This window comes from Anguilla anguilla, chromosome 7 (genome assembly GCF_013347855.1).
Source record: "Anguilla anguilla isolate fAngAng1 chromosome 7, fAngAng1.pri, whole genome shotgun sequence".
NCBI lineage: Eukaryota > Metazoa > Chordata > Actinopteri > Anguilliformes > Anguillidae > Anguilla > Anguilla anguilla.
The window spans coordinates 48,888,885-48,908,067 of NC_049207.1; the positions used below are offsets into that span (position 1 = coordinate 48,888,885).

The window sequence follows — 19,183 nt, forward strand, 5'->3', positions numbered from 1 at the left end:
TAAATCTTTTTTTTCTCCCTCCCGGACGGACCCGATGTTGAGAAATGCTGTGAAATTATTATAAACGCAATAAATTGTACTGATTCAATCTCCTCTGCAGTTTCAGGCCCAGTTAAATGTTTTATGGGAAACAAATGTGTCACAGGAATACTGAGCGCTCCACCTGGGAGGACTTCTCTTTCAAAAGCACACAACTGCGCTCGTCACAAACGCCATGTTATGTGTAAAAAACGACAATGGGAGATTTGAAATCGCAAATAGTTTTGTTCTTACTTCCAATAATGTGACAGTACAACAATAATATTACCGTAAGGCTAGGTAAGAGCTTTCATCTTATCCTTATTTTGATCATTTTCTTTGATCATTTTTTGTTAAAATTTAGTAATTATTTAGTGTATGTGTGTGTAGGGGAGGGTGGTTTTTTTCAGGGAATGTTTTTCATTTCCCAACGAAGAAACCGTTTTTTGACATTTGTCAGGAAACGCTTGTAAATTCCGCTCGGGTAGCCTCGTGTTCGTCGCTCGTTGTGAAACCGCCAGGAAGCAAGAGCGTTTCTCCTCCTTTTCCGGAACGCCGTACCTGCAGGACAGGATTGGTAAATTGCGGGGACAGAAGAGGTTCATCACTGCCATGCAGAAAAGGAGCTGAAACCCAGCCCTCGGGGTGAGCGGCGAGAAGTGATACAGAGCTTTGATGTTGCGGCAACAAATTTACCTACAGACAGAAGATGCATGGAAGCAATAAAGGAATTACACCGGTCCGGCGCCAGCCAATCTGATTACTCCGGCCAGAGTGTTAATTGGATCCTAACTGGCAGATCTGATACGGGTAGCCTGGCAGTGGGAAGCCTTTCCAAGTGATGAACTATAATTCACCCAACTGCTTGAAGCACTTGTAATTTACTGCGTGTCAGGCAATGAAGAGCCTGACCTAATGGTCTCCCCATTACCTGTAACACGGGGAAACCTTTCACTGAAAACAGCATCTGCGGCCGCGCGCGGGAACGACTCGGGGGTGTTGAGGGGTGAAAAACAAGTTCAGAATTCTTAACCGAAAAAATAAATTGCAGTCCTTCTCGCGCTGTCGTTTTAAAAAAACCTTTTTTTATTTGCATTTTTTCTTCCCCCTGTGCTCTTGCATTACAAGTTCAGTGAACAAATTCTTTTGAGATCCAAAGTGTCTGGTTTTACTAACAAGCCTGTTTCAGCGGATAATCTGATTTATGGTTTATTTATTTAGATTTTCTTAGGGCTGGTATATTCATCCTGATGGAGCGCACACCTTTAGCAGTGGGAGCAGGGTAATTAGCACACATTTTAGCAGTAGAAGTAGGTGATATGGTGCACACCTTTACTAGTAGAAGCAGGTGAATTATCGCACACTTTTAGCTGTAGAACAGTAGCAGCAGAAGCAGGTGATGGAGCAGCCTTGCGTGTGTTTGTTTAGGCTCGGTGTTGACTGTACAGCTCTGTATACAGGGATTTTACAAAGGGAAAGGGATGAAGCTGTAGCAGTAGGTTTATTTCTGTAATCTACCTGCCTGGTGTCTGGTGTTCTGGAGCAGCCGGGACCTCTGGACCTCCTAATCTGGCCAGTCTGTGCCTGGCGGGGGAGAGGCGAGAGGGTACCACACAAACCGGCTGGATTAGGTAAACTCATCCCCGGGGGGGCTACAGTTCCGGGGGCTCACCGAGCAGAGGTCCCCGGCAGTGAGGCCCCGCCCACCCTGGAACCGCCGCCATTAATTGGTGAGTAAATTAGCGGCGCCGGGCGGAGGAGACGGCAGGGGTCAGGAGGGCAGTCTGCGCGGAGGTCTGTGCCGGGCAGGCACCCCCAACCCCCCCCCCCCCCAGGGGGAAACCGGGATTGAGATGAATTAACAGGACAGTGGAGGAATTCCAATCTCGTTCACCAGAAAAAAATAGTCTTACACCTTAATTAGCACTGAAGAGACTCTGCCAAGGAGCAGAACCAATTACCCCCCCCCTTCCCTCTCTTTTATGTTTCTCTTTATTTAGCCATACAGTATGTGTGGCACCAAGTAGCTTTCCCTGCTGAGTGGACAGGCAACTCACTCCACCCTATGTACATCACAGCTTAAAATCCAGAGCTGGTTTATTTATTTTTTTATGACGTTTTTCTGCACATCTGTAGGGTACATCTGCTGGTGATGTCTGTGACTCATAGATATCATCAGACACTGGGTATATTTCCTGGTGATCCTTTGCCTGGCCTGTACAGGATAATACTCATCTCATCTGTAAGACTTTGTTCCAGCACTCTACAGTTGTTTTTTATGTACTTTTCCGTGAACTCCAACCTGGCTGTTCTGTTCTTGTGGCATGCCAGAAGTTTTTGTCTTGCAATGAACCATCTGAGGTTATGCTGGTGTAGTCTACTCTTTATGGTAGTCTTTTGAAACTTCTATGCCTACATCCTGGAGAGTATTGTCTATCTGCTCATCAGTTGAAATGGGATTTCTCTTCACAATCGAAAGTATTCTTCGGTCATCCACAGCAGTGGTGTTCCGCAGTCTACCAAGTCGTTTCCTGTAGCTGAGCTCACCAGTGCATTCTTGCTTCCTAACGATGTATCAAACTGTTGATTTTGATGTACATGTACTGTAATTTTTTTTCTGATTATTATGCATGTGTTGTTTAATGAGCCTTTTTCCAATTAACCGCTGCCCGCCAGCAGCAGATGGGCTTCCCGTATAATCTGAGTCAGGTTCTGCTGAAGGCTTCTTCCTCTTACCAACCAGGGAGTCTTTCTCTGCCACAGTCGCCCTAGGCGTGCTTTTGGGGAGTTCAGGCCCGGATCTCTGTAATGCTGCTTTGTGACAATGCCCGTTGTAAAAAGCACTATACAAATAATATTGAGTTGAATTGACGCGCCCTGTGTTTTGGCTGTGTCTCGGATGGACTTATTCAGTTTTTTCCGCCTCATGATGGCCTGCTTTCCTCGCATTGACACTTATTTGGACAAAATCTGAATGCGAATTTCACACCAAGAATCAACTCTGGACCTTTTGTTAGATTTCTTGTGCATGAACTATTGATGCAGAGACACACAGCTGGCCAGAGAAACAGCTGAGCGGCCAATTGTCCTGTTACTTTTGCTCCCCTAAAATAATGTTCATTGTTTTATTTCAAATCCAATGTGCTGGAATATAAGGTGTCAAAACGACAAACGACATTGTTTCACTGTCCAAATACTTACAGACTGCACTGCAGTTTTTAAGTGTATTAAGAAACCATTATTAAGAAACATATACCAATGTTGTGGATTAGAGTCTGGATCCTGTGCTATGCCTCTCTCTCTCGCTCTCTCTCTCGCCCGACCCTCTGTGGAATTTGACCTTTGTCTGTCAGGAAGGGGCTCGCTGCCGACTCCAGAAGCACAGAGAGCTGCCTAACGATCAGCTGTTCTTCTGAGAGGGCCGATGATGTTCTCTCATCAGGGTCCCATCTAAAGGTCTTTGTTCTACACTCCAACCTTGGCGCCATAACAGCAAGGTGGAGCGATAGGCTCTCCTCTGACCCCCACCCCACCCACATACAGTAAATAAATAGATAACTGGTCATTGGGCCACCACAGCACCCAGCCGTCAAGCACAGGTGTGTTTTACTGTGCTAATTTAAATACCAATGCTGGGTATTATCACTGAGAATAGGAGGCTCTTCTCAAAAGCCTGAAGTCTCTTCTGTAATTAATGCTGCTGGAGAGTGATGATGTCACTGATGAGCATCTGGCGTTAACGCTCGTTTCTTTATCCTCCTCGGGCAACAGATGCACTTGTTTTGTGGCATTTTACTGTACAGCCAGTGTGAAAAGGGCAGGGAGATGGATGTTGATATACGGAGAGGAAAGAGAGACAGAGCAAGAGGGAGAGAGAGGTGGAGAAAGAGGGATGGTGAGAGGGAGGGATGGTGACAGACAGAGAGATAAAGAGAGAGAGAGAGGGATGGTGAGTGAGTGGATGGGAGAGGGATGAGAGAGAATGTGGGAGCGAGGGAGGGCGAGAGACTGGGATGAGAGAGATGGAGAGAGGAAGGCAGAGAGAGAGAGATAGAGAGGGGAGGGAGAGAGAGAGACAGGGATGAGAGAGATAGAGAGAGGGGGGGGGGGGTCTGCAATTCAACCCCCATTCCCCTCTATTCAGCACACCTGTCAATCAGACCCTGGCAGTGTCCTCTGCAATGGAGGTGTAATATTCTGGCAATTATCATGTCATATACTTGAAAATGTAAATGAATGTGTGTGTAAAATTAAATTTATGGGTTGTCAGTGAAGAATAAGAACCAGGGGTGCAATTACTTATCTTCTTTCATCTCTCAACCCCTGATACATCAGACAGAAAACCATGCAGTTAAATGCTGGAATTAGCATTGTGTGGCACTCAGGATGAATGGGCCAAGCCTATTCCCTGCCTCCTTTTTTGTTGTTTGGGAGAGAAATGAAATAAAGATGATTATCATCCATCACTCCACTAAAAAGCTAAACGAAAGCGGGGGAAAAAATAACCCTCCTTTCTCACGTTTGTTGTTGGATGTTTTCCTCTTTGTCAAGAGAAGGGGGACCTCCTGTTTGCAGAAATGAATATTGTTCTTATTTTCCTGCAGTTATGTAATGCAGCTGTTTTTTTTTAAATATGTAGTGTAGATGGTGTTGTCAGACACCATCGGTGCTTTCGTTGTCAGTCATTCTTACATTGTTGCAGAGAGTCATGGGAAAGAGAGTTTTGAACATGTATTTCGTAGCTGATTGGATGAATGTGGCCTTATTGTAGGCTTTATATAAATATGCCTGTGTTTATACAAATCATTTCCTGTTGTTACTTTAATCTGTCCCAGGGCCTTGTTTTTGGTGGTCGTGTTTTAAGGAAAAACGACACTGACGTGTTAAAAGTGCGTCTCGTCCGATCGCACGCCGCGCGGAGTCGTATTCTTTTCAGCTACTTTAGCGGCTTTTTTCACGAGGGCGGTCTCGCGCGGCTTTCCTGACGAGGGCGGGAGATGCCCACCTCCCGTTGCATTCTGGGCTGACTCGCTAATGAAGAGCGGCGCAGGTTTGGCGCTGAATGCGAATGCGTGCCGGGGATGGAGTTTGACCTTCAGCCGTGATTCCAGTTCATCAGGATTAGTCAAGCTAGGCGATCAAGACCGCTAATGCATAATGACTTCTAAAATGAAAAATGTGTAGTGACCGTGGAAGTGTTTCGGCTAATCAAAGAGGAGGGGAACTTAAGTTTGGGGAGCAAAGAAAAACAAGGACGTGTCAGGGCATAAGAAGGGGAGGATGTGTGTGAAATAATCCAAGCGGCTTGATTAGCCGTGTCTAGCAGTGTCTTGCTGGCCTCTTTAAAACGTGGAAATCCCTATTAGGGATGATGTCATAAACAAACAGAGGAATCTGAGAGAGACGAATGGTTTATTTTGAAAGCACGAGCAAATAGAAAATGTCTGAAAGACAGTTTCAGTCGGCTTATAATTGACCTCTTAAGTCAACATGGCATGGCATGTGCGCATTTTGAGAAATGTTTTGTGGGTGCAGTTTGCTCAAAAAATTTTTTTTTGAAAGCCAGTGCCTTTTATGTGACAAAAGAAATATGTACATGCTTCATGTTTTCCTGAGATTAAATATGAGTACATTAATACAAGCATTACTGGTAGTTTGACTAAAAGGCTTATGACAGTATTGGCACAATAGCACAATGCATTCACTTTGCTCCTAGCATGTCTGTTAAACTGTTATAATGAGTTCAAATTAATATTCTCAAGTGTTTAATCATAGAAAAACTCAGGAGCTTTATTTTTTGTCATTTAGTTCTACAGTTGCAGACTCCTTCTCTCTGGAAAATACATTTTCTGAGTTTGTTTCCAATTCGGGTTTTAACAGTGAGTGAAGTATTTGTAGGAGGTAATACAAATGTTATCATGTATGTTTCGCACTTAGTATGCACAGGGACTCAAAGGGAAAATGCCATCAAAGTTGCATAGCTGCTTTTATTGATCCACACAAGCCTCCACACAGAACAATATTTTTCTTAGTGTTATTGTGGCAGCGTTGTTCCCCTACCGTTTGACAGCTTGTATTTTGATTATTATTTTTTTTGCATCCGAAAATGATATGAATTTTTTAAACGACTTGTTGGAGAGGGTCTGCATTTCGCCTCTGGCTGATTCACGGAAAAGGAAAAAATAAACCTTGTGTCTAGCGTAGACTCTTACCTGCGTACTCCCCTCTATAAACAGTAATTCAACACATCTGGTTCTCTCCCTTCCTGGAGTTTCTTAAAGTGTGTCATTCTGACTTTTTTTTTTAATCATGCCATAACCTGCCACTGGATTATTGATGTATTATTTATGAGTGTCGTTTATTTTCATAGGAATACATATTCGAAAACCCACCACTGTACAAATGATAGTAAATAATTTTACAGAATCTTGATTATCTCAAAAGGTGTGCTTCAGAATTGTGCATTTATTGTGGGGGGAACCTATTTTTATGCCCCCTTTCTACTGTTTCCAAAACCTACGGTTTCACTACTACAAGAAACACAATGTGTAAATAAATGAGAACTATGTTCAGCATGCTATTTAGAGTAATATATGCAACTTCTTTAGCTTTTGTGAGTTTAATGTGGTAACAAGTATAGTGGGATGATGAAAAATTCAGATGTGTGAAATGTTGCGAACTGCACTGCCAAATTCAGCTTTAAATCAACTCTGAGAGTTTCTTTTTTTTTCACATCCAGTAGGGACCAAATTTACTCTGTTGATGATGAAAGTACTTTATGTCTATAAGATTTGATTTAGCACTTAACATTTCTTGCACTTAACCAAGCGAGCGGTCACACAGTTTCAAAAGAACACTTACACTAATAAGTGCTACTAATGCAGATTTCAACAGTCTGCAGAAGTGTTTCAGAAATCAGCCTAACACAATGGCTTTTAAAATTTTTTTATTGCGTTTACCTGGGGTTTCAACACCTGGACTTCTTGTTCTTTTGAGCAAGTCCAGTGAAGAAGCTAAATTACTTTGCGACGACACACTTAGATCACAGGCAGGGGTGCCAGAGGGAGTTTGAGGGGTCCTGTAAAGAGGGAGAAGGGAGAAAGTAACACACTTTCTGCTTTTGCTGAGCTGATGGAAGAGGAGGTGAAATGCGTGGAACGTCAGTTTCAAGGCTGTCAGGAAGCACCGTCTGCTGGCTGCAGATCTCCCTCTTTCTCCCTCCTCTCTCCCTCCTTTCCTCCAGGCCGGTGTAGAGGCTTGTAGGGCTGTCTCGGGTGTGTGGGGGGTGGCTGTGACAGACAAGCTTAGCTGCAGTTGGTATGCTGTCTTTCTCTCTCTGTCTCTCTCCCTCCCTCCCTCTGTCCCTCTCTCTCCCTCTCCCTCTCTTTCTGTGTGTTACAGGTGTATCTGGCGTCAGCGTATTGGTTTATCAGTGTTGTAATGCTCTAGCTCACAGCCCCAGGTTACCGCCCCCCCTCCCCTGTAGGTGTTGAGTTTCTCAGTTCTGTAACTCTCTCCCTCTCTCTCCCTGCCGCCCCCCCCCCCCCCCCCAGGTGCCCGTGTCTGTGGCCATGATGAGTCCGCAGGTCATCACCCCCCAGCAGATGCAGCACATCCTCCAGCAGCAGGTTCTGTCCCCTCAGCAGCTGCAGGCCCTGCTTCAGCAGCAGCAGGCCGTCATGCTGCAGCAGGTAGGCCCCGCCCCCCCCTCATCTGCATATCACTTAACCTCTCAACTGCCAATCAGAGACCTGACCTATCAGGAGGCCAGAAATATTCAGCTCATTTTCAGTTCATTTTAACTGGAGCTTTATTTGTATGACAAATACAACTGTTTCCAAAGCATGGTGAAAAGTTTCCTAACAACAGACTTAACAATATAAACTTCATACCACTACTTATTTGGGCACTTCATAAGGTACACCTGTCTAATAACAGGTAGAATCCTTTTGCCTCCAGAACAGGCTAAATTCTTTACTACATGGTTTCAACAAGGTGCTAAAAACATTCCTTAGGGATTTTGGGCAGTTCCTGCCTATCTTTCAGCCGCGCATACATGCTGCGACCCTCCCATTCCACCTCATCCCAAAGGTGCTTTGTTGGATTGAGTTCTGGCCGCTGTGCATTGGCCATTGGATTAAACTGAAGTCACTGCCATGTTCGTGGAACCAGCTTGAGATGATGCGTGCTTGTTGTGACCTGGTCCATTATTGTGCTGGAAGTATGCATTTGAAGAAGGATAGACTGTGGTCATGAAAGGATGCACATGGTCAGCAGCAATGCTTAGACATGCTGAGGCATTGAAATGATGCTCAGTTGGTTTTAGGGGGCCTAATGTGTGCCAAGAAAACGTTACACCACCACCATCACCCTTCGTCGTTGACACAAGACAGAATGGACCCATGGATTCATGGTTCGACGTGTTGCGCATGTGCATTCAGAGATGCCTTTCTGCACACCACTGTTGTAAACAGCTGTTATTTGAGCACTTGTGGCCTTTCTGTTAGCTTGAACAAGTCTGCCCATTATCCTCTGACCGCTCTCATTTACAAGGTGTTTTTGCCCAGAGAACTGCTGGATGTGTTTCTGTTTATCACACCAGTCTCTGAAAATCCCTGGAGGGCAGCTGTTTCTGAGATGCTTTGGCCACCACTTCTGATACCAACAATCATACCGTGCTCAAAGTCCCATAGACCACACGTCTTACCCATTGTTATGTCTGGCCAAACAACAACTAAACCTCTTACCCATGTCTTTATACTTTATATATTGAGATGCAGTCTCATGATTCACTGTTTGGAGGAGCAGGCTATTAACACGGAGGTGTACCTGAGTGTGTGTGTGTGTGTGTGTGTGAAATGAAAGTGAAATTGAATGAAGCACTGAGGAAATAAAACAAGTTATTAACATTGCGATGCATTTAATGTGCATTCTTGAATGGATCTGGTTCTACATTCAAAGTTCTTAATATAAAAACCTGCGTTATTTATTTATTTTAACCTTGAATTCCCCCTGAAAAGTAGCTAACCTCATTTACAGACCGTCATAAAAAACAAAAGGTTTATTTACCATACACTGTCTACAGTTGGGCTTTTGTCTTCAGAACATTAAGTGCAGTAAGTGGATGCTATGCATGTTAAACGCATTAATGCAGAATGATGAGCCCGCTCCTTTGAGTGTTCTACATTCCCTTTAACATTGCAGGGCCTATCGCCAGTTTTGACAAAAATATATTATTAACGTGATTAATTGCCCCTCGTCCAATAATGTGCGAGACCATTTAAACTCCATATGGAGAACTAATGGAGAAAGAGCTGCAGTGTGTGTCACACAGAAAAAGAAGATTATTTATGGGTGTGGAACTCATTGAATGTTTATACATTTGCACATACGCCGTCGAACGTTTTGCAAGAGCGATGCAGCGATCGACTCTGTGGTTCAGCTCTGAAAATATGCCCGTAGCTCGGTCGCAAATTTCAATTATTCTTGTTTTGTTTGTGTTTATTTTTTAAGAGAAAATAGCAATATTGGCAAATTAAAGAAAGCCGTCTCTTAGCCGGAGGTAAATATTCACCGAAAGGGGATCTCGATGGCCCGTTGGACGGAAATCTGATGTGGCGCGCGACGGACTGGCAGATTAATTAAAGCCGAAGTCAGAAACGGACAGCCTTGTTTTGCTTCTCAGAGCCCCGTGACCTCACCCCGGCGCTATGCGCGGCACGTGATCTGTTTTGATTTGCTACTTCGGGGAATAGCCGGCGATACCGCGGCGGATTCACACGGTTCATATGTCTTAAACACACACCGCAGAGGAGAGTAATGAGCCGGGGGCACCGCGGGCCCTGCGCGAGGCGTCCTGCAGGGCTCCGGGGCCGGGCCGAGCGGCGGGCCGAGCAGCGGTCCGCGCGCCGCGGAGAGAGCGGTATTTGACGGCGCTGTTTACAGACGGTGGAAACGAAATGAATGTAACAGAGATTTCTCACCGCGTGTTATTTTTCCCTTCTTGTGTCCATTTTTTTTTTTCCCTTTTCCTTTCCCTTTTTTTTTTGGTTTAAATTCCAGCAACATCTGCAGGAGTTTTATAAGAAGCAGCAGGAGCAGCTACATCTTCAGCTTTTGCAGCAGCAGCACCCGGGCAAGCAGGCTAAAGAGGTACGTTTCCCCCCCCCCCCCCTCGCCCGTCTTCAGTGAAGTAAAGTAAAAACATGGGACCGAGAGTGAGTGATGTGGAGGGTAAAGAAGGACAGAGAGAACAAAATATGAAATATTGCAGCAGAGTGCAGAACTTGAGCCACAGAGCATATTTCCGTCACGTGTAAAGCACATTTCATATCGCGGCCTACGAGGGTGCGTAAAACACCCACTGTGGATTAGAAACTGCTGAGTTTGCATCGTTAGTGTTTTGCATATAATTTATATATGTTGGAAATGTTATGATATGATAAGGCTTGGAGCAACGAGGCCAGAAGTTTGGATGGGGAGGTGATGACTGTGGTGTCCCTGTGAAGAATTTGTGAAGGACTGTCGCAGTCTATCGTTACTGTCTCCTAGCGTTCGGCTAATGGCACTAAACTGGCACGGTATTCCCGCCACTTTGCTTACGGTCGTGGAAGAAGCAGATTTCCGTTTGTTTCGTTTGGGTTAGGGAGTGAAAGAAGAGGAAAAAGGTGTGGAATGGAAAGGTTGAAATACGCGTTCCTCTGACCATCGGCTGTTTTGTGCTTTATTTGTTCTTTCGGATGTGTTTAGCGAAAGCTAACGGTAGCATCCGGGAGGTTACAGGCATTCCCTGTGTTATAGGCCTACAGTATGTAGCTAATGTGTATGTGCTAATGTAGTTAATGTGGGGCTAACGAAAGAGCCTGTTCTGAGCACAGGCCATAGATGTCCCGCTTTCTGATTATCTTGTGGCAGGCGAAACAGTGCTGCTAGCCTACCTTCGCTAACACCTCACCCGGCCCACAGCGGTCAGAGAGCATGCAGATTTAGCCTAATGCTACCAGAGGCGGCGCCCTGGAGTCACATGGGTCCTCCCCCGATTAATGAAACGCCGACGTGGGGTTTGGTTCCGACCACGCCGGGGAAAGTTAGATCCCAGACGCGGCTCGTAAATCAAGCTGACGTGCTGATCCCCCCCCCCCCCACAACGCACACACGCACTCCCCACCCCCATCCGCCCAGCCCCCCCCAACCCGTCCGTCAAAAGAACGGCGCGGCGTGGAGCGCAAAACGAAACCTAAACAACCAAAAAAAAAAAAAAAAAGGAGCGAGCTCTGAGGAAGAGCGTAGAGCTGATCGGCGGACGTCCTCTTCAAGCGATCCATTATGCGGTGGGCCCTACAGGAAGCTGGCCCCCAGCCCCCCCCCGGAGGCCTCGCCTAGTGTTTGGATTTGTGAATAGAATTTCAGAGGGGGGGGCGGCCATCAAACAGAGAATAGAAATTGCTCCCTTATTTCTCGAGAGACGACGGGCAATCCACATGACTTACTCCATTATGCAGTCTGTTTTCCAGTGAGCGCATCGCAGGTTTTTCCCGCCTCGAACCGCCCCCCCCCCCCCAAACCCAACCCCCCCACCCTAAAAAAGGGAAAAGGTCTTCCGCGCTGCCGTGTCCTCCCCCGATGTGTGACTGCCTGCTCCGTATCCTCTCGAGTCTTGAGAACTCGGGGGTTCGTCTTGTAATTCCTCGCCAAAAAAAAAACTGGAAAGTTGGTCTTCTCTTTGGCTTTGTAATGGGGCGCTTCTTCGCCTCGGACGAATTCGCGGCGGTTTGTAATGTATTCCGACTGGAGAGCGGGCAGCGCTAACAGGCCGGCGTCAGCGCCGCGGAGGCTACATCCCAGTTTACTAATAGATCACTAGAGACCGCCGCCGCGTCCCCGGCCCACCGAGGGCCAGACTTATCCAGTCGCGTAAAAAAACCGAGAAGATTCTCCCCCCAAAAAAAAAGAAAAAAAACGAGAGCAGTAATGAAACGGTTTACACTCTGAACGGGGACCGGCTCCGGCGGTACGTCCGCGGATGGCTGTGAGTCGGATATAATGAGCCCGGCGTTGTGTCTGATCAGCCCTCTGCGCGGTGCGAGCCGCTCCCGCGTCGTTAGCGACCGTCGCTACCCCCGTTTGATCCGTCGCCACTTCGGCTGTGTCGGTGATGCTTGTTTTTTTTTTCAGTTTTTTTTTCTTGTTGTTGTTCGGTTTTTTTTTTTGCCCATCCACTTTTGTTTTCGTTGGTAACCGTTAGTTGGCAGGTAAGCCCCTGAAAAGCAGCCGCTGTGATTTCGTACACCTCCGTCGCTGTTGTTGTCGTCGTCGTCGTTGTTGTTGTTGTTGTTGTTGTTGTTGTTGTTGTTGTTGTTGTTGCTGCTGCTGCCTTCTGCTGCCGCCGTCGCCGCGGCGGTGGTTGTTGTTGTTGTTGTCGTCGCCGTTGCTGTTGTTTTTCTCTCAGCGATCGCGTGACGCAGTCTAGCCCAGGGATAAACAAAAAGCAGCGAGAGAGAGGGAGGCGTCTCTGAATCCCGCATCTGCTGATCGCTAAGTCCCCTCGGCGGCGTAAGCTGCAACAGACAATTATAAATGCAAGACAATTAAAAGCAATAAGCAGAGAGAGAGAGAGAGAGAGAGAGAGAGGGAGAGTGAGGAGGGGGGAGGCTCCCTGGTTAAATATCGTACAGTACACAGTCTCTGAGGCAGTCAAGAGAAGAGTATCAGGAGAAGGAGAGCGAGAGAGAGAGAGAGAGAGAGAGAGGGTGTGCCTGATTGAGGAGAAGAGGAGGAGGAGAAGAAGAAGGAGGTGAGGAAGATGATGTAAGGTCTCGTGACTGAAGCGGGGGATAATTTGTGCACTGTGGCTGAAGAGTACAGCGTGCAGTGCAGGAGAGGGCGAGGAGGAGTGTGCCAGACTGGAGGAGGAAGAGGATCCAGAAAAAGCAGAGGAAGTAGAAGGTGTAAGGTCACGCCATCGGCACGCGCAACCTTGTTCATTCCCGTGCAATTTACACCCTGTCTCTCTTTCTCACTCACTATCTCTCTCTCTCCCTCTCTGTCTCGGTACCTCTCTCTCTCTCTCTCTCTCTCTCCTTCTGCCTCTCTCTCTTTCCCTCTCTCTCTCTCACTCTCTACCTCTCTCTCCCTCTCTCTCTACCCCTCTCTCTCTCTCTCTGTCTCTCTCTCCCTCTCTCTCTACCCCTCTCTCTCTCTCTCTCTCTCTCTCTCTCTCTCTCTCTCTCTCTGTCTCTCTCAGCAGCAGCAGTTGGCCGCCCAGCAGCTCGTGTTCCAGCAGCAGCTCCTCCAGATGCAGCAGCTCCAGCAGCAGCAGCACCTGCTCAGCCTGCAGCGGCAGGGCCTCATCTCCCTGCCCCCCGGCCAGGCCTCGCTCCCCAGCCAGCCGCTGCCACAAGGTAGGCCCCTGCACCGGCCCCGGCCCCACTCCCCGGCCCCGCCCCTTCACACACCTGACCCAGCGACACTCTGCTGCTGTCCGCGGCCATCCCTGCCCCTGGCCTCTCTTCTTCTCTCTTCCTTCCCTCTTTCCCTCCTTTCTGCTCTTTCCCTCTCTCCTTCTGCCCTGTTCTCTCCCTCCCCTTCCATACTGTTTTCTCCTCTCCTTCGTGGCCTTTCTCTCTCTCCTCTTCCCTACCCCTTGCTGCCCCCCCCCCCTCCACACTGCTGTTGCTGCCGCTGTTGTTGTTGTTTTTATTTTGTTTACTGCCTTGTGCTAATGAGAGAGAGAGAGCGGGAGGGAGGGAGAAGGAGCAAGTGAGAAAAACATTGCTTTTGCCTCTCCTGTGGAGAGGTGGAAACGTAAACACCTCGGCCTCGTCTGCATTTACTTACGACTGACAGACAGACGGACAGGCAGGCAGACAGACAGACAAACAATGGAGGCGGTTAATTAAGCTCACACAGAAGGCAGAGAAGACTTCTGAAGGTCGCTGGGGAGTGGCAGTTCTGTCGCAGCTCTAGCCTCCAGCAGTATCCCGGGTGCCATTTTTTAACCGCTTAAAACCGTTTCCATGGCAGGAGTCCTTTTATGGACATGACGTAACAAGTGAGGAATCGCTTTGATCTCATCCTGTGCCACAGTGTCATGTTTCTCCAGGTTTTGACAACAGAAACTCCATCTTAAATCATGTGGAAGGGGGCGGGATGGGTTTGTGCACAGACACACGGCACCTATCTGTGTCAGCCCTGGGTCAAATACGTATTTGTTTTGGTTTCACTTTACTTTTCTTTACTTGTACTTTTCTGTGCTCTGTTGATCTTGCCTGGTGTAATTGAGCTTGCCAATATGAAGGCGGGGTTTGAGAGTATTTCATTGGTTCCGGTACACCTGACAAGATCAGTAAAGCGTAGAAAAGTATTTGAATCCAAAACGAATAGGTATTTGACCCAGGTCTGATCTGTATGTATAAAACTTGAATGGTGGCAGTTTGGCACTAGCATTGGCAGAATAACAGACTTGTAGCGGGACTGAAACGGCGAAGAGGTGTCTGCAGTTCTGCTCAGGTAGCCGGCGGTACTCAACACGGGTGATACAGGGCATTTCAGCCGTAGCCACTGAAATGAGAAAAACAAGGCGGCTGAGTTGTGTCTGTCAGCGGCGCCTTGTTCCTCAGGCCATGGTTGAGCAAAGATGGCCGCCCGGCTGAGAGGAAACAGGCTGGCAGACGCGCTCAGGCCGAAAAAAATAAAGAGCACAGACCGCTCTCGCACACATTTCTCTGCCTGGTTTCCTCTGGGTAAGGGGGTGGCGCGAGTCTCTTAGGGGCTGAATTATAGATGTTTTCCCGTATTTGCAAGTGTTTTCATTTGGAGAATTAATAGAAAGTTCGTAGGTGCAAATTAAGTGTCAAACATCGTAAGTTTGACATTGTATCATTTACATAAATCGGAAATGGCACAGTGATCATTGTGAAAATTGAAATTTCATGATCTCTTATATTTGGCAGTTACGGTTGGGTGCGTGCGTGTGCGTGCGTTTATGTGTGTTTGTGTGTGTCTGCATGTTTATTCATTGTGTCAGTTTATGCATTCCTGGTTTCATGTCTTTCTTTATTGTATTAATTCTGCTAAAGCGCTTTGTGTTAGTACTGTATATAAACATACGGCTTTTGTGTTTTTACTGTTTAATGGCTTCACAGCAGGCCTGAGTCCTGCAGAACTGCAGCAGCTCTGGAAGGAGGTGACCGGGTCGCACAACATGGACGACGGGGGCATCAAACACAGCGGCCTCGACCTCACCACCACCAACACTTCCTCTACTACCTCCTCTACCATTTCCAAAGCATCGCCGCCGATTACCCACCATTCCATGGCCAACGGGCAGTCGTCCGTGCTCAACGCCAGAAGAGAAAGGTAGCTTAGCGTCACCTAGCGTCATGTAGCTTAGCGTCACCTAGCGTCATGTAGCTTAGCGACATGTAGCTTAGCGTCACCTAGCGTAGTGTCATGTATCGTAGCTGCATTTAGTTTCACGTTTTACCTCCCACGCGCTCGGCACACAAACCGCCCGCTTCGTAAAAAGCGTTCAAAACCCCGCATGAGGCAAAGGGTTCCTCCTCATCTTTAGTAGAACACGGCGTGTTTTTTGTTTAGCTTCCGGGACGACGCGGGAGGTTCTATTTGTTTGTTTGTTCAGCGGTTGATTAGCTGTCTGAAGCGGTGTTCAGACGCGCCGCGCTTCCCTCCGCGGCGGCGGCCCCGTTTAGCGGCGCGCTTTCGCGCGAAATCAAAGGCGGGAGGGAGACGGGCGCCTCGCGCGGGGGGCGAAGCACGCCGAGGTTACCTCGCCGCATTAACAATTTAGGGCTTTTTTTCCCCCCCTTCCTCTGAAATTACTTTGCTGCGCTGTTTGTCATATAAACAGAATACATGATGCCAGGGCGGCTTTTATAATGTTTATCCGGGAGATGGACCTTTTATATACAGAGCTGCCTGTGTAAAAGTGTCTTCGCCTTACGTCTGTCTCTTCCCCTTATGCATTATTTAAGGCTTTTTCTTCCGCAGCGGAATAAGCATGTAGAAGAGGTGCAGGCCTCCGTGTACTGTAGGCGGGGGTGTTTCTGTAATTGATTTAAAGGAGAGCGCTATTCGCGACAGGAACGAGGGTTTAAGAAAAGAACGAACCAGAGCAAGGAGCTACGTGCGCTAATGATAAACGCTCCCAATCAGACGACAGCCCCCGCCCCCCCCCCCCCAAATCCAAAAAAAACCGGAGTTTAAAGTGAAGGAAGCCCTCCGTATCCTTAAGCGTCCCCTAGGTGCTCTCTGCAGCCGCCGGTAATGATCGAGCTGGAGACTCTCGCCTCCCTCCCACAATGCACTGTGGCGCAGATCAATGAAGAGGGAGAATCCCCGCCATAAAACAGTGAGTGAGCTCTCGGCTCGCGACCGCGAGCGCCGCGCGCCGACAGCCAGTCCCGGCTGAAAGGTTAACTGTCTGCTTTAATAGGATCTTCCGTCTGCGCGGGGTCAGAAGTTTCCCGTCCCGTTTCTGCTGAGAACGTGTGTACTTTTTAAAAACGTGAACTGCGAGAGGGCATTAAATCTGAATGGTTTTTTTTTTTTTTTCTTGTTTTGTTTTTACCTTTTCTTTTGCTTTTCACAGGCAATTTTTTTACTGTTTACCTGAGGCTTAATAAATGTTTCAGGAAGTAAAAAAAAAAAACAAAGCAAAAATGTCGAAGTTCACAGGGCTTGCAAGTTCATTGTGGTTCAGCAGCGCGATGGAGGCGGCGAAACGTCAGGACCGGTAATTCAGTAATCAGACTCCGAGCCAAAGGTGAGGGGGCCTACCCTCCCCCAAAACTTCATTGTCAGTCATTTTGGCTCAGTTTGTGTCCTAATTGGAACATCACCCAGTCTGTGCAGCCCCTCCACTCAATGGAATGATTTTTATTTTGTTTCTTACTGCTGTAGGCAGGATTGACTCCTGAAACACTGCAAATAACCTGACTGGCACCAGTGGCCTGTACAGACACAGACCTGATGTCTCTCTCTCTCTCTCTCTCTCTCTGACTCTCTCTCTCTCTCTCTGACTATTTCTCTCTCTCTCTCTCTCACTCTCTCGCAGCTCTTTACATGAGGAACAGAGTGCCTCGCACGCCCTCTACGGTCACGGAGTCTGCAAATGGCCCGGCTGCGAAAGCATCTGTGACGACTTCGGCCAGTTTTTGAAGTAGGTCGCCATGGCGATGTGTGCTCCTACACCTGTCCGTCATCCCGAGGCAACGAGGGGTTGATGGCGATGATGATGATGATGCTGCTGATGATGACGGATTGCTTGTAGATATAGCGCCTTTCATGATTGCTGACCACTAACAGGGAAGGAGGGGCAGGGGGCTCATCTGAAACGGCGCTAGCTTGTAGCCGCCAAGCGGCCGTGTGCATACGTCATGCACGTGAAGGTGGCTATCTGCTCGTTAGTGACTGAGCACGCGTACGGTGTTTGACATAAAAACAGTGACGATTACCAAAGCCTTTCAAAACAAAAACATTTTTGCTGAGAGATTCTCATTTAAGACACTGTGCAGTTTGCACAGGTGTCACATCTGATTTCCGCTTTCAGGTCAGACGATTAACTTTTGGATAATTTGCTGCGCGCCGCTAATTAAAATGCAAAGAGTATTTTAATTAAGGAGAGTTTAATGGTGCTCTCCAGGAACGAGTATTGCACTTGAATGGGTTAAATACGTAGGGCGTTCGCACTCAAAATGCCGCAGAATAATTCTGCCGAAGCACATTATTTTGCCAGATGTCGATTAAAGACGAAACGCGTCGCTCACGTGACGATAATCCGCGCGCCGATAACACTCACAGTTTCGAACTGCGAACTGCCTTTTTTTTTTTTCTTTTTAATTTTTTTTCTTTTTGACTTGAAAGACGGACAGGGCTGCTCCACGAGACCCCCGAAGAGCTGTCAGTTTTACCCTGGGCGTGCGGACTATCTCCCGAGCAGCAGGAGAACGTTGCTGGGTCTGGGAGAATGCGGAAAGCTAATGGCGCCCGGTGTAAATGGCAGCCGCACAATGGCCGTGTTCGGCGTTGTCATGGAGCGGCGCGGCAGACTGACAGAACCCTACGTGATCCCACAACAATTTACTTAATTAGCTCCCTTCTAATTGGTCTGCTTTGTTGCCGGAGCGGTTGGCGGGGACATCAAAGAAGTGGTCTTTGCCGAGCTGCAGATTACAGGTTATCGTGTTTTTACTCCGTGGAGGATGTGCGCATTGGTAAAAGGCAAATAATTCATTTGAATATTTTAATTTGATTTGTAATCAAGCCTCGGTTAATTCATTTGCAATGCTTTATGGGTGTAAATGTCTGTGTAAATATACATAAGAATCGTGGACATTTTGATAGTTTTTCCATTTTTGAATTGATTTTTTTTTTCCTAGAAATGGTTTGTATTATCCTTTTTTTGAATTACAGAAACACAGTATTGCCAGTCAGCCAGGTGTACTTCACCTCTAATATTGAGTTTCAGAGTTCTTGACAGGTTACATGTGGTACGTAGTATCTGGTCAAAATATACTGGTGAATTCTAATCGGTTGACAATTTCTTGTGAAAAGAATGTAATAAATAAATTGTTTGCTATATGTTGGCTGTGCACGTTTTCAAACATGTCACAGTCCTGTAGAAAATCGCACAGATGCAAATAATTATTTCTCCTAAATATTTTTGATTCCATGTCAGTTTGTCTTGCTGGAACAATGACCCTCTGACATGTTGGTCTGTAGGAGATGTCGAGCAGGCGCGTATTTATAAAATAATAACTTCGTTGAGGCTGTATCTACACGATTGCCAATAGGCGTAGCCACAACTCCGGCCTTTTCCTGGGTTACGGTCTTAGCGCTCGTTCCAGGTGTTTTCACAACAAGAAGTAACTGGAGTCTTTAGTTTCCCAGTTACAGAGGTCATATACACTGCACTCAGTCTTCTTCTATGGTGCACTCTTCTTCTATGGTGATGTCACTTCTATCGGGCTCTACTGTTGTTTCCATGTACTGCTCTCACTGTTAAGACGTGCTAAACATGAAGAAGAATTGATGATGAAAATATTACCACACGCTGAGCAGTGCTTTTTTAAATCAAATTCGTGTTATCTATTTTTTTTTAAGGGGGGGGGGGGGGGGCTATGTGTCTCTACACACATTACTCAGA

General features: G+C 47.1%; 1 protein-coding gene across 9 annotated transcripts in view; it reads left to right on the forward strand.

Moving 5' to 3' along the window:
* foxp2 (forkhead box P2) overlaps positions 1 to 19,183 on the forward strand; it is a 146,965-nt gene that overhangs the window by 100,011 nt on the left and 27,771 nt on the right. For 6 of the 9 annotated variants that reach the window (XM_035426164.1, XM_035426169.1, XM_035426171.1 and 3 more), the window contains 5 exons: positions 7,572 to 7,709; positions 10,081 to 10,170; positions 13,262 to 13,418; positions 15,153 to 15,375; positions 17,093 to 17,197. In XM_035426164.1, the coding sequence (XP_035282055.1) occupies positions 7,572 to 7,709; positions 10,081 to 10,170; positions 13,262 to 13,418; positions 15,153 to 15,375; positions 17,093 to 17,197 (713 nt within the window). The remainder of the gene's footprint in view (positions 1 to 7,571; positions 7,710 to 10,080; positions 10,171 to 13,261; positions 13,419 to 15,152; positions 15,376 to 17,092; positions 17,198 to 19,183) is intronic. The other 3 variants (XM_035426168.1, XM_035426170.1, XM_035426167.1) reach the window with 2 other exon arrangements.